A 14,369-nucleotide genomic window follows, 5' to 3' on the forward strand; every position below is an offset into this window, starting at 1 on the left:
TGTCAAAAATATAATGAAAAGAGCAAAATAAAGTATTTAAAATCATGTCTTTGTATCCTTAGCCCAATAATAAAACCTCACTGAGGTGTACTGTTCCATTATTTGACATGTAATAGTAGAAATGATGCAATTATATTTTGAGGTAATAACACATAAACCATGCTATTGCTGTAAAGATTCTGTAGCACATCAAGTCCATAGTTAATTGTCCATAATTGCACTTTTTACTGTACTGGCTGCTGAAACCTACATTTCCCATATAATATTTATGTGTCTTTTTTTGAAAGTGTAACTATACATTACTATATACAATTGCAAGAAATAAGTAATAGCACTGTTTGCAGTTTCCTGCATAAATTAAATATGAAATATGTTCTGATCTTTACCAAGGTTCCAAATATCAACAAACAAAACATTTCTAAGCTGATAAACCACAAACAGAGATGATATTTCATGTGTTCATTAAACACACCTATTAAAAATACAGTGTGATTGGGGAAAAAGTAATGGCAACAGTAGGCTTCTGATGTCACACATCATGACCCATTTCTGCAGAAAAACAGGAGATTACAAACAGTGCCATTACTTTTTCTTGTGCCTGTAGTCTTTATGTTGTACTTTAGTAACAATAAAGACAGTTTAGTTACTATATTTAAGCAAATTAATGATATTTCATCTTCATACATGAATCATACATCAATAAAAGCCTTAATATATGCATGACTCGTAATGATGAAGAAACAGAAAATTGTGTGCAGTAAGCAATTGTCATCATGACTAAACCTTTGTACTTGTAGTATGACTATAAAATCAACTACGTAGTTAAGCCAATGACAGACATTGGGCAGATACTGTTGGTCAAAACAGCAGCGTTAAAGCTGTAAACTGATAACTAAGTAAACTGTGGTCAACAAATTAAACAATTGGTCCGTAAAAGCTGTAATTTATGGAGGTAGACAAACCTTTTCACATGCTCTTGTGCCAAAATAAACATGGCAGCTTGCAATCAGCAGCTTGTGTCTTGTATAAACAGAAAAATAGGGGCTGATATAATATATCAGGTGAGATCCTGGTTAGAGATGAGTGAACAACATGGGCTGTAGAACCTACATACTTATTGTAGATGTCCCTGGACTGTCCTCAATGCCATGTTAAACATAAGTGTTTAAAACATAAGTGTTTAACATGTTTAAAATAATCGGAATGAGAACAACTGGCACCAAACAGATTTTAAAATTACTTAAAGGGTGACTTCACAAATTTTCAACCTGCTGTCTATGGGTTTAGTTTAAGTTGTAAATGTACATTAATGTACTTTTAAACTTTCCTCTAAATGAGTTCACATGATGTCATCTGGAGGAGCTCTATAAAGACAGTTGACCATGATTACAAACTTAATAGTAAGAGCAACAAGATGATATAATCTGAACTGAAGGTTACTCCAAGTAATATCATCTGTAGACATTTTTCAAGTAGAGAAATATTTTAATATAGAGAAGTTGGGGGAAGGTTTAGAGACATTTATTTACCTGTACTACTTGTAAAAACCTCTAGTTAGTGTTACAACTTCTTAGAATGTTATAAACAATTTTTAAATAAAACAATTAGTTAGGTCTTAAAAGCCTCACCTCTGCCCTGCTCTGTTGCTGTTCCATAGCCAAGATAGTTGCCTGTGGGCTGGTGGACATACCTTCTTCTGGCTCCTTAAAGGCTGGAGCCAAGCCCACATCACCACTGATAAAACTGACCATGTTGTCAATAAGAGCGTGGATACCCAGTGAGCGGCTCAGGTCCAGGTCAGACTCTTCATAGCAATGCGCTGAGCTGTAGCTCCTCTGACGACTTAGTTTTGCCCTGAACCAAGACTCAGCAAGGGAATCTGGTGAACTGTGAAGGAAGCCTAGAAACAGAAATGGGATAGAGGGTAGCCTTTCAGATGCATACATACTATAAGATAACTCCTAAATAATAGACCATGTTGCATTTAAGCACTTAAGGGCTATGAAGAGCGATGCCTGATTACTTTATAAGAGTTCATCAAATGGCCAAAAACTGATTCTTCATGCAGGCACAAGCCTTCATCAGCCAGTATGAATTTATTTATCATGGGTGTAAAGACTGGTCTCCAATACCCACTGAGAAAATGCTGCAGTTGAGAAGTGGCATGGTAATCAGGTTCCAGTTCCATAGCAGTTCCATATAAAAACTTAACAGTACTAGTGGTCTACCAATATGATTCATAATGCCAATATGTTTTTTATTGCATTTCTTTCATTTGCATCATAAAAAAACTATTTAATATTGCCAAATGAGACAACTATGCTCTAAATATTTTGAGGATTTTGAAAATATGTATTTAAAATATTCTTTGAAATAATAATAATTGAAAACAAAAATTTTAAAATGAGCAAACTAACTAATTAACAAATTCAGAACCCAATAAGAAATAACCTAATCCTCAACCTAATCCACCCTGCCAAATCCTCACTTCATGAAAGTTACAATATGTGCTGATTCAATTCGATAATCATCTTGGAGTGTTTGGAGCTGCTTAGTTCAAAATATGAATGAGTACAAAATAATATCTCTGTATAACCCAGTAATTAATGATAAGCCAACCTGTTCACTGTGATTAACCTAATGGTGGGTAAAAGATTGCAGGCAGAGTAGATATTACTGTTATTCTGAAAGTTTTACTTGTTCAACATGTGTGCTGAACTATTTACTCACTTCAATTGTGCTTACAGTGATTTACAGTCATAAACTAAACTCAGTGAAGTATCATCTAGTCTCCCTCTATCCTTCCTCCTCTGTGCATGAGGAGCAGCTCAACTCTGCTCACAGGCACAGATACCAGATAGAGAGAAGAGACTAGTGTAAACTATATTTTCAGGTCCGCTAATCTCACTCACTGCTCTCCTTAAGTGCCAATAAGATGCATCCGTTTGAGCTACTGACAGTGATGCACTCAAATCATTTTACACATTAGTCACTCACACACTGTGAGCTACAGATGTGAATGTTTTTTTTTCGTTAAATGTCTTTCTTGGTGCATCGGGTCGATGCAAATTGCTTAAAAATTTCCAAATTATGCCCAATTTATCCGCCAGACTATCAATCAGTTGACCACTAATCCAAACTGATGATTTTTTTATTTAAAGTGTGACTGGTAATTCCATGAAATTTCTCCAGCGTGACAAATCACATTCTTCCCTTCTTCACAAGAGAGAAGAATGCTTTAAAAATATATATAATAATGGTAATAGCTTATTTTTATCAGTTAACAAAATGGAAATCAAGATGTGCTGTTTCAGATCTTTTGAAGAAGCACAAAGAAACAGGCAATGATGAGGACTGTAGATGCAGTAGTCAGCCAAGCCACCTTAACGCAGCAGTGCTATCAGTTGTCAGAAACCTGTGGGACCTAGGTACTGGCTGAAGAAGTCTGGTCAGATTGGTCTTTGTGGAAGGAATGCAGCAAAAAAATGGTTCTCCAACGTGGAAATATGGCTAAGTGACTCAACTATGCATGAAAACATGGGAGGTGGGGTTCAAAAAATGGCAAAAGCTTCTCTGGAATAACGAGTCAAACTTTGAAGTGCTTCAGTGCTGAGAAATACGGCTGGATGCTTATGCATTATATGGCCTCAAATTTATTTTGCTGCTGGACAGCGACCCCCAACATACAGCCAATGTTATTAAGAACTATCTTCAGCGTAAAGAAAAACAATGAGCCCTGAAAGTGATGGCTTGGCCCCCACAGAGCCCTGATCGTAACATCATCGATTCAGTTTGGCATTACATGAAGAGACAGAAAGATCTGAGGAAACGTACATCCACAGAAGATCTGTGGTTAGTTCTTCAAGATGTTTTTAACAACCTACCTCCTGACTTTCTTCAAAAACTCAAAAAGTGTAAAGAATTGGTGGGGTTTTGCAGCCAAAGGGTGGTCACACCAAATATTGATTTGATTTGGATTTCTCTTCTGTTCATTCACTTTCCATTTTGTTTACTGATCAAAATAAGATATTAACAATTCTTTTTTGAAAGCATTCTTGTTTTACAACATTTTTTCACATCTGCCTAAAACTTTTGCAGAGTACATTTTACTGCCAGTATACTCTTTATTTATTTTTGCTGTTTAGCACAGAGTAAAAAAGAAATACATGAAGTGTCCGAGCTTAAAACAAGGGCCTTGTTATGAGAGATGAATGGGGCCATCACAGTTATGAAGGTATGAGCCAACAATAGGAAGAAACATGCCATCGTTTACTTGCTTGGAGCTCCTCTTGTGCTTGGGGCTCAACTGCCCCAAAAGAAGCAAATAAACTATCCTCACAGGAATCAAAAGACAGAAAAACAAAAGTAACATATGAAAAATGACAAAGACAAACTTGGATCATCCTTGCTCACAACTTTAGACAAATTTATTACCTTACCTCTTTTTTTGTGAGAGAACGCCGAGTCCAGATCAACATTTCTCCTTCCACTCTGAAATTAAACAAAATAGACAAAACCTGATTCAACAACCCAGACCATCAGTCAACTCTTGGTATGCACATTTTAAACATAGAAAATAGCTTTGTAGTTTGACAGGAATCATACCATATTTATGACTACACACACACACACACACACACACACACACACATATATATCTATATCTATATATACAGATATGTAGACACACACTGTACATACATACTAACAAACACCACACACGCCTTCTTTACCAGAGAGTAACCTTCTTCGTCTGACTCGGGCTGGGAGAGGTCAGACTCACTCCTTGACTTCATCAGCCTGTAGCTTGGGCTGCTCTGCACTGAACGGCTCTCTGCACTCAGACTCTCACTCCTACACAAAAACATATCAAACAGATCAATTATCTCTGTCTCTGCAAATGTAATACCTTACCAATGTGGCTTAAAAACATGCATTCCACTGATTCTAATCCCAAAGATGTGCCAAATAAAGCCAAAAATATATTCCACCACTTCATTTCCCCTTTTGCAACTTACAATTTGAAACTTGTGGAAACATGGAAAGTAGGTTAATATTTGTAAAGTGACCTCGGGAAATATGGTATCTGAAAAATGTTGACTAAAACATGTCAGGCACACCTCTCCTTTGGTGGCCTTCTGATGAATGTGGCTCATTAATTTCTATATTGTAGCTATATATGGCTAGAAATGGTTATGAAAAAGTTAGCCTTCACTAAACTATACTATTAATTATGGATGTACAAAAGCTACAGAATTTGTTTCCCCATCTTTTATTTTACTTTTGGATAGTATATCTTCAAGGCCAGAATTTACTGGAGGAAATATATTGTTGGAGTTTTACTCTTCATTTAAGAATGTGAGGGTTTTAATTAAATGTTAACATATTCATTAATCTTTGTATTGACTAAGGTAAAGGTTACACTGAACTTGGTTGATGAAACAAGCTGATTTTCCCCAGAAATAATTGAAACCATCCCACACAAACATACAGTATAAAATTAGCACTATGGGGGGAATCAAGCATTTACAGTTTGATTACTCCTGCACCTCTAAATTTATCTAGGTGCTCTGACCTCGTCATGAAGCTCAGACCCTCCTGTGTTCCTGTAGCTGACTGTGTCTGGCCCTCCTCCTGGTTTTGCTTGGACAGCTCACCAAGCACAGGGCTCACCCCCAGCACCAGCAGGGCACAGCGGTGGATCACTGAATTGCAGGCTGCTGTGTAAAGATCCTGGCCCTCTGGAAGACCTGTACTGCCCCTCCTTTCTTCCTGAGACAGAATGGTGTCCTCTTCTCCACCTCCACCTCCACCTCCACTTCTAGAAACAGACCCGGAGCCCAGGCCAGTGCTGCTACTTGCCCGCTCCCTGTCGCGACTGCGAGCTACATCCCGCGCTGAGAGGAAACATTGAAAGATTTCTGGGTTGTGCAACATGCACAAACGCACACACATGAAAAACACACACACACAAGATGCTGGGTTAGAGAACAAGCAGCAGCCACATAATCCTGTCAGGGTCGATCAAATGCAACATACCACATTTTCTGACAATGTGAACCTCATTCAAATACACAATAATAACACTGTCTTTTAATATTAAGAATGTGTATTTCCCAGTGTGTAGGTGTAATGGCCTTGTCTTTGGTAGATCAGACACTAAGCAAGCTTACACATGAGTACTCCACATTTTTTGGACTTAACAACTGCATAAATTACACTTGCAACAGTAAAAGAAATGTAATGTAATACATCAGATAGCTTCACAGCTTGGAAAAATTCTTAGTAACAAATGTTTTAAAGAGGGCATATAATACCCAAATTCAATAGTAAACTTTTGCACTAATTTAATTTTCATTATTTTCCCCCTTGACCATTTATTGCACTTATAGTAATAAAAGAACATTTGTACTAGCTGAATATGCATTTTCCAGAACTAAGCCATAATGATGAACCACACAACAGAAGTACAGTGCTAAAAAGAATCACTATTCATTTACCATTTTAATGACTATAGGGATAAACAGAAATGCGAATGAACAGATTTTAACAAGCTTGAATAACCATATAAATGCATTTATTAGAACATATGCCTTATGTTTAAAAAGATTAGTACACCAAATTAAAAAGAAAATGCACAATACAGATACACTTACTTCCAGCCGTCATTACTTCATGCTCCCTGTCCTCTTCATCGTCTTGTTCCTGATGGCCCTCTTCTCTCTCGCGATCAGCCCTCTCTTCCAGCTCTGCCTCCTCATCAATGGTACGTGTGAACGAGTGTTCTTGAGGGTCCATGTCCAAAGAGTCCTGATTGTCTGAAATCTAAGGGTAACAAATTAACAACCATGACTATCTGTGAAAATGGTTTTGTGAACTAAGCAGCCATCTGGGGAGGAAGGATCTACTTGAGCCATTTTTTTTATCCTGACAATGTCAAGAGAAATCAGGGTCAGACATATTGCAGAGTTGCACTTCACACATGTAACACACAGTGGGAGATCGTCAGAGTCAGAAGCATCCTCACTGAAATGAAGCGTGAGGATGCTTCTTCAGAAAAAAAGGAAACTTTACTCACTCTCCGCTCACGTGAAGATGATCGGGTCTGGATAAAATCCATATTCTTACAGGCAAGCAGACGATTTCGAACCTTATAAACACTGCGATAAACCTCTGCAAGGGACTTGGATGGTTGGTACCTAATGGAAAAATACAAATATATGTGTGATGTCTAATTTAGATCAATGCTCTCAACCAACATATCATATTTATCATACTACTGTACCTGCCCTCTCCATGTGCCTGGCCAAGCAGCCCTGTGTGCTTCAATAAGGCTGCCAAAACAAACCTGGACACAGTGTCTAATAGGGACTCATTACTAAGAGATGCATTGTCCCAGTCTGTAACAGAATACATAGTGCAGTCAGTCATTACCCTAGAAATAGAAACCACGCCATTTATTGTATGTTTAGTCAAAATGCAGACCTTTGCTGATGGCATAGTCCTGCATGTTGATCCAAAGGCTGTTGGCAGGTTCTTTAGAGGAACCCAGAGCCAGATCTACCAGGAGGCTCAGGTCAGGATGCAGTGTGCACTCAAAAGGCTTCTGTTCTTCGTTACCAGACAGTGCTGCCTCCAACAATGAGCTGATGCAAGTGTCTGAATGAAACAAGTGAAAAAGCATTCATCAATGCAATAAATGCATATAAAAGGGAAACATTCTTATAATCTCTATTATTAACTGTATAAAAATCTTAAGACTCTGGTGAGACAGTCCAACAGAGAACAAAATACTTTGCTGGAATTTAAGTTCTAATTTAGAAGTGACCAATACAATCAAATGTTCATGTTATTACTATATTTTTGCTTTTTAAAACTCAAAAATCCCAGAACTGTACTTCTTCACTTTGTACCTAGCTGTGGGATGTCCATCTCCAAGCCATTGCTGAAGAGGGGTGTTTTGAGCCAGTAAGCAGTATCTTGTTCCTCTAGTGAGGTAGGAGCTCCCTGTAGCATTCCACCGAGGCATCGGCCTACCAACAGGGCAACTGTCCTCTCCAGGTCAACAAGCCACACCCAGGAGAGCGCTGGCTGTGGCAAGGACATTCCTGAGGCTGGCTCAGCAAAGTCAGAGGTGCCTTAAAAGTTTAATGTAATGACATAGAAAGTGTAATGACATAGAAATAGAATATATTCTATGACTGAAAAAAAAACAAATACAGAAAAGGATCTATTTAGGAGGATGTTGAGGCACAGTACTAAGAGAGCTACAATATTTGATTTGTGCAGCAAAACACCAAGGATCCCAAAAAAAGTGTAATATTGTGCATTGTCAGTGGGACCGCAAATGTGGACAGCGTTAAGACACTATAAAAAACTAGTATCCTAAATTAAATCTGATGCTTACTTTCCTTTGCTATTGCTCAAATTAGCATGCTCAATATTCGAGTAGAAAGAGTGTAATATATGTCTCTAAGTGATATTTTGTTGAGTTGAACCTGACCTGGGCAGAGTTATACCTCTCCATTGAAACACAAACTTTGACGCAAACCTACACAGTGAAAGGGAATTATGAGTAACCATTATTCACAGAGGTCCACAGAGGCCAGGACATGCACACATCCCAAATCTTGATAACATGTTGTGCAGAGATGTGCATCAAACAAGCCGGCTGGATAATGTCAGAAGTCAGGATTAAAATGGGAATAGAACCAGAAAATAAAAAAAAAAAAAACAGAAAAGCCCAAACAAACCACTCATACCTGTGTAGATGTTAACACTGATTTTTTTATACTAATTATATATGTATATTTACATATTCTATTGTTGTACTGCTGCTTTATTCAATCTGTGTATAGTGTAATCGGGTAAAGTGTTCTGGGATTATGTGCAACATATTAAAAAATACAATCAGATTTGGATTTGTTTGAGTAACGTGCTGAGATAGACATAACGCTACTATGGAAACAAAATGGGCAAAGGACTTGCAAGGGACCACCACAATGTGCACATTATTGGATCAAAGTAGCAGAAGACAGTTAACAGCTTTTGATGTCATGGAGGTATTATGCTAAACCAGACCCAGTCTTCTGACCTCTAAATCTAATTAACTGATACCTTTGCCTACTACAGAGCTGCATGTTGTAGTCAGTTTTTATACCCACTTTTTACAATCAAGGAAAAACCAATACCCTTCCCCGAAATGTGTTTTAACAGCTGCATCAATGAGTGACAATGATACTGTGCCAATTTTCCCTGTACTGAATGCAAAATGTCACACAAAATTTGCAAATGGTTTAAATTATTTAACTTAGTCCAACTGTAGTTAGTCCTGTTGGTAGTCCTGGTCCATGACTAAGTACAGAACACATTACAATTTAGCCTGGAGTTGCCTGTTAATATGTATTACTGATTAAATCAGTTTAAGCAAGTTTAAACTATTTTTGATATACTACACCTACTGGCGCATACTGACAGGAGTATCGACAACTGTTGAAAGCACTTTATTTATACATCAGCTGCTGCTTCTAGCTACCAATAAACAGAGAACCACAAATTGCCTCTTCCCTTCGCTTCCTGCCTATCTTTAGCTTAATATTAGCATCATCAGTACTAATTGCCACGACTCGGTGGTAACCAATGAACTGATCAAATTACATAACCTTAATTATTTTTAAAGTTTTAATGGTATTTAAGATATTTTTAAAATAAATTTAAAGCTTCTGAAGAGTTTTTAAGATGCACAAGCCCTAGTAGTGGTTAAAGCAACCTGAACCCCTGATCGTATCATCATTTATGATCATGTTTATGATCAACTTTGAGACTGAATCAAGTTGTAAATGTGTAAAACTAGCAAAAGTGCATTGCTATTTAATCTCCATCATTGTTTTTCAAACTAATGTTATACCTGACTCTAAAAGTCATGACCTTGTGTAAAAAGGGCTTACATTTTCAAATGTAATCCTTCTGATCATTTGATGTATGCAATGTTTTGTTTATTTTATGTTTTGCATAGTGTATTGCTCACCATGAAGAGGCCACTGCAGCTCCTGGTCCTCCAGAAGGGAGGCAGCAGGCAGCAGTCTGTTAAGGCGGTCCAGAGGAGGCAGCAGGTCCAACAGGTGGCTCAGCACAGGCCTTGCAACTGATACTGGAAGCAGCAGCAAAGAGTTGATTATTTGGCACAGCATGCTGCCTGCCGCTGACACGTAGATCACATCTGGAGATGACAGAAAATAAAATTAGTCTCACAAATATTTATTTATAAGTTGTTTTACACATAATAACCCCAAAGTTTTGTTTGTTAAAAGCCAGTTCAATAAAGTTAAGTCATTCATAATATATTCATTCTCACCTTGTAGCTTTTCTCGTAGGCTACCATTCCATGAACTTTCTTTTATCAAAATGGCTGAACGGGAGAAGATATCTGTGGCATGGGGCAGCAGGAGCTGTAGATGTTTGTGGAGTAAAGCGACACTGCTGGAGTTCTGCAAAAGAATACATCAGGAGGATAAAAATGTATGTGCATGTGCAAATGCATGCTTATGAAACATGCGAGTTCTAAATTATAAAAATGAAAATAACTTTATCAAATGTGTGATGCATTTGCCTTTCAATTTCCCCCGACACATACAGTGCATTCGGAAAGTTTTCAGAACCCCCCCTTCCCTTTTTTCAATTTTGCTATGTTGCAGCCTTAAACCAAAGTTGTTTAAATTCTTTTTTTCTAACTAATCTATCAGTATCACATAACAACGTTAAAACAGAACTTTAGAAATGTCTGTAAATGTATTAAAAACAAGAAACTGAAATATCACTTGTACATATGTATTCAGATTTTCAAAAAAGCTACACCTTTAATGGAGCCCAACAGTGGTAAATTAAATTGATTGGACATGATCTGGAAAGGAACAGACCTCACTATAGATGCCTTACAGCTGGCAATGCTTACTGTATCAGAACAAAGCCCATTAAAGGCCAACAAGGCAATACAGTTTCCCTATGGGATCAATTAAGTTTTTGAATCTTGAATCTTTAATAAGGTCAAAGGAACTTCCTGTAGAGCTTAGAAACAGGATTATTACCAAGCACAGATCTGGGGAAGGCTACCAAAAAAAAAAAAAACCTGCTCATCTGCAGGTTCCCAAGAGCATAGGTTCGCCTTCCAACAACAATCCTAAGCACACAGCTAAGACAACACAGGAGTGGCTTAAGGACAACTCTGTGAGATGTTTAATGTTTAGTCAAATCAGGGACCATCCAGGGCCCTAATTTGACTAAACATTAAACATCTCTGTAGAGACCTGAAAATCACTGTCCACTGCCGGTCCCCATCCAACCCGACTGAGCTTGAGAGGACTGGCAGAAAATCCCCCAATTCAGATTTCTCATTCTAATAAAGAGAAAGTAAACATGTTTGAACAGGCTGTACATAAAAATAAATAGCAAAGACAGTGGAGTGTCAGTACCTCAGTGACAGAGTTAATGTGGCAGTATGCTAACAGTTGCTTCTGCAATGAGCAGAGTAGTTGGTGAAGGTGAGCTGGTTGGCTGCTGTCAGAGGATGATGTGCCCTGCTGCAACTTATCACTGTTCTTCTCCAGCTCCCCAAATGCCTGATCCTGTACATTAATCAAAAAGAAAATTATGAAAATTACAGCACTACTAGCAATTTTACACAGGACTGATAGCTTTGGTTTTGATAACATTAAAACAGATCATAATGATGCCTCCAATATTTTTTTGCTATTGAATAATGCACACAACTAAATCAATAAGACCAAATCTTAAGTCTACCAAACATGGTCCAGCTACTTACAGTATAAAAGCCCAGGTTTCTGAGAAGCATTTTCATAAGGATCTCAGCCAGGTGGGTGTCAGGGTGACTTGCTGTGGTATGTGGGCAGGTAGAGTCTGGTGAAGTTGTAAAGCCAGGCCCAGAGGTAACAACCTCAGGGGCATCAGCAGGTGAGCTGTAACCAAGGAGGGAAGCCACGTGGGTGTGGTCCTGGAGACTGGTCAGGATAATGTCTAACTGCATCCTCTGTGGCGAAGGGCACCCCACAAACACACACATACACACACACACACACATTAACAAAATAAACTTTAAGAGAACACTTCATTAAAACATTAGGTCAGTCACTACAGAACTCTTCCATACCTTCCTATGCACTTAAATCTATTATTAAAAAAAAAAATCCTTTCTGCTCTTTCTTGCACTTGCATCTCATGAAATGTGTAAGTCACTTTGGATAAAAGCAACTGCTAAATGACTAAATGTAAATTTAACCTAGCTATGATATGTAAGTTCTAGGATATTTTCCACCACCCCTATCTCTAGACACAACTAATTTTCAAAATTATTTTTTCAGAATAACTAAGTTCAGGCACCTGTGGCTAAGCTGGTAGAAAGGGTTTTCAACAAATATTAGGGTCATAAATAGGTATAAATAGGTTATTCCTGTGACTAGGGGATTTTCTTTTTTAATCAATTACTAAATTTCTCTTCAGATGTGAACTTTTGTATTAAAAGTTAAAAATAACTAAAGAATTAAATGTTGTATGTTTTTGTTGATTGAGAAGGCAGAAATACTACAGTGGTACAGTGAAGCAGAAATACTGACAACAGGTCAAGATAAAACCACAGAATAATATAAATAGGAGAAAAAATGTTGATTAAATGTGTATCTGACACATTAATATAGCATGACTGTGGTCTTTTTTTCCTTGTCTATACCAAGCTAAATGAGGAAGCGTCTGATTCACAAACATTTTGCAGCTGAATAATGCATAATAAGATTCATACAGGAAGGAGCGGTGTCCAACACTTTTATTACATCTAAATGTGATATTGTGAAGTTAAAGAGAAAAAAAAACGTGGTGATTGTGAGAAAAAACTTCTTAATCACTACCTAACGTTAAGTGCTGCACAGCTTCCTCCAACTGCATCAGAGTTTAGTCTTTCAGACCGCAGAGGTTTAAAGACTTTGTATGTTTGACAACACACTTTTCAGTTGCTTCAACCAGATATTGCATTGATCAGCACTAAAAGATCATCAAAATGTGAAGCTACTCCATCAATTTTTTCTGCACTTTATTAACACAGATAATTTACCACATATATACAGTATAATTTTGAATTGCAGCTGCATCTAATGTCTGTAATGGTTGTTGGAGGAGACTAACATTCTTCAGAAAGTTGATGTAATAAACATAAATACGACAAAATGATGAATGATTCGTCTGTAGTTATTATTGCAAGAAGTTATGGTGAAGTTAGTAATCAGGTGTAGAACAGCATCATAATTAAAATTAAAATCACCCTACTCTGGTTCACCTGAACTCAACGATAATGGACACTTTAAGGTTGAACGCGATGCACGCAGCTCTACCATGAAATCAGATTTTAACCAATATGTAGCAGGCCGACACACATAAATTAATGTTTGGAAAATAGTGCGGACCGCCATATTTATTTTTCAACGGCCCAATTGGGGAACTGCATGATACATTCCACTTGCCCAAACATTAATGTCAAGCCCTGATCAGGTACCTGTCCTTTGGAGAGACTCTCCCATCTGTCAGGCCCCTGGGGCAGCAGGGAGTGAAGAAGCTCCATTCTCTCTCTCAGTGGAGGCAGCAGCATGGTCGCCCCCACAGACAGAGTCTCAATCACCGCCTGATGGGACAAACACATAATGTCACTGCCTGCCGTACAGAACCTCTTCATAAGAAATCTCTAACTTACTGTCATCTACAATAATCAAAAAATCAAAAGGAAAAAAATATGGAATCAAATCAAAAAATAATTTGTAGTGAAATACAAAAAGGACAGGGAAGGCATTATTTGTTATGAGTGTTTGGCAAAAAAACAAATAAAAATGCTTGCTTTAGTCTGGCGGCTTAAACAATAAACTTGTGACCATTGATTTAAAAAAATTTAATAATTACATTTAGAAATTCTAGACTTATCAATTCAGTTATTCTTCAAAAAAACTGTGGTGGGTCCTTTCAGCTTATCCCATGAGTTCAGGGTCGCCACAGCAGATCATTGTCCGCATGTTGATTTAGCACGACGCAACCCTCCCCAATTTCTACCAGGCTTGGACTACACAGCTAGGGAGGGGAATGGGCTGTTAGGGGTTCAGTGTCTTGCCCAGACAGAGACACTTTGACATGTAGCCAGGATCGAACCATTGACCTCGTCCGTGGACGACTGCCCTTACCCCCTGAGCTAAAGCCGCCCCATTCTTCAAAAAAATGTATTTACTAGCTGTTTAGTGCGGTTTTTAAAGTGAATCTCATATTTATAATCTGATGATTCATTATTAACCAACTTCTGATATACTGTTTTGCTGTCCCACAAA

General features: G+C 37.8%; 1 protein-coding gene across 16 annotated transcripts in view; it reads right to left on the minus strand.

Moving 5' to 3' along the window:
• Nucleotides 1–14,369, minus strand: part of herc1 (HECT and RLD domain containing E3 ubiquitin protein ligase family member 1) — a 56,150-nt gene that overhangs the window by 30,239 nt on the left and 11,542 nt on the right. For 11 of the 16 annotated variants that reach the window (XM_067495432.1, XM_067495423.1, XM_067495422.1 and 8 more), the window contains 15 exons: nucleotides 13,556–13,681; nucleotides 11,819–12,043; nucleotides 11,469–11,621; nucleotides 10,355–10,487; nucleotides 10,028–10,219; nucleotides 7,914–8,138; nucleotides 7,486–7,659; nucleotides 7,286–7,400; nucleotides 7,079–7,199; nucleotides 6,657–6,825; nucleotides 5,576–5,921; nucleotides 4,734–4,854; nucleotides 4,440–4,491; nucleotides 4,264–4,329; nucleotides 1,629–1,900 (listed from right to left, as the gene is read on the minus strand). In XM_067495432.1, coding sequence (XP_067351533.1) covers nucleotides 1,629–1,900; nucleotides 4,264–4,329; nucleotides 4,440–4,491; nucleotides 4,734–4,854; nucleotides 5,576–5,921; nucleotides 6,657–6,825; nucleotides 7,079–7,199; nucleotides 7,286–7,400; nucleotides 7,486–7,659; nucleotides 7,914–8,138; nucleotides 10,028–10,219; nucleotides 10,355–10,487; nucleotides 11,469–11,621; nucleotides 11,819–12,043; nucleotides 13,556–13,681 — 2,490 coding nt within the window. The remainder of the gene's footprint in view (nucleotides 1–1,628; nucleotides 1,901–4,263; nucleotides 4,330–4,439; nucleotides 4,492–4,733; nucleotides 4,855–5,575; nucleotides 5,922–6,656; nucleotides 6,826–7,078; nucleotides 7,200–7,285; nucleotides 7,401–7,485; nucleotides 7,660–7,913; nucleotides 8,139–10,027; nucleotides 10,220–10,354; nucleotides 10,488–11,468; nucleotides 11,622–11,818; nucleotides 12,044–13,555; nucleotides 13,682–14,369) is intronic. The other 5 variants (XM_067495431.1, XM_067495428.1, XM_067495433.1 and 2 more) reach the window with 2 other exon arrangements.

The sequence above is a fragment of the Channa argus genome, chromosome 2, assembly GCF_033026475.1.
Source record: "Channa argus isolate prfri chromosome 2, Channa argus male v1.0, whole genome shotgun sequence".
Lineage (NCBI taxonomy): Eukaryota > Metazoa > Chordata > Actinopteri > Anabantiformes > Channidae > Channa > Channa argus.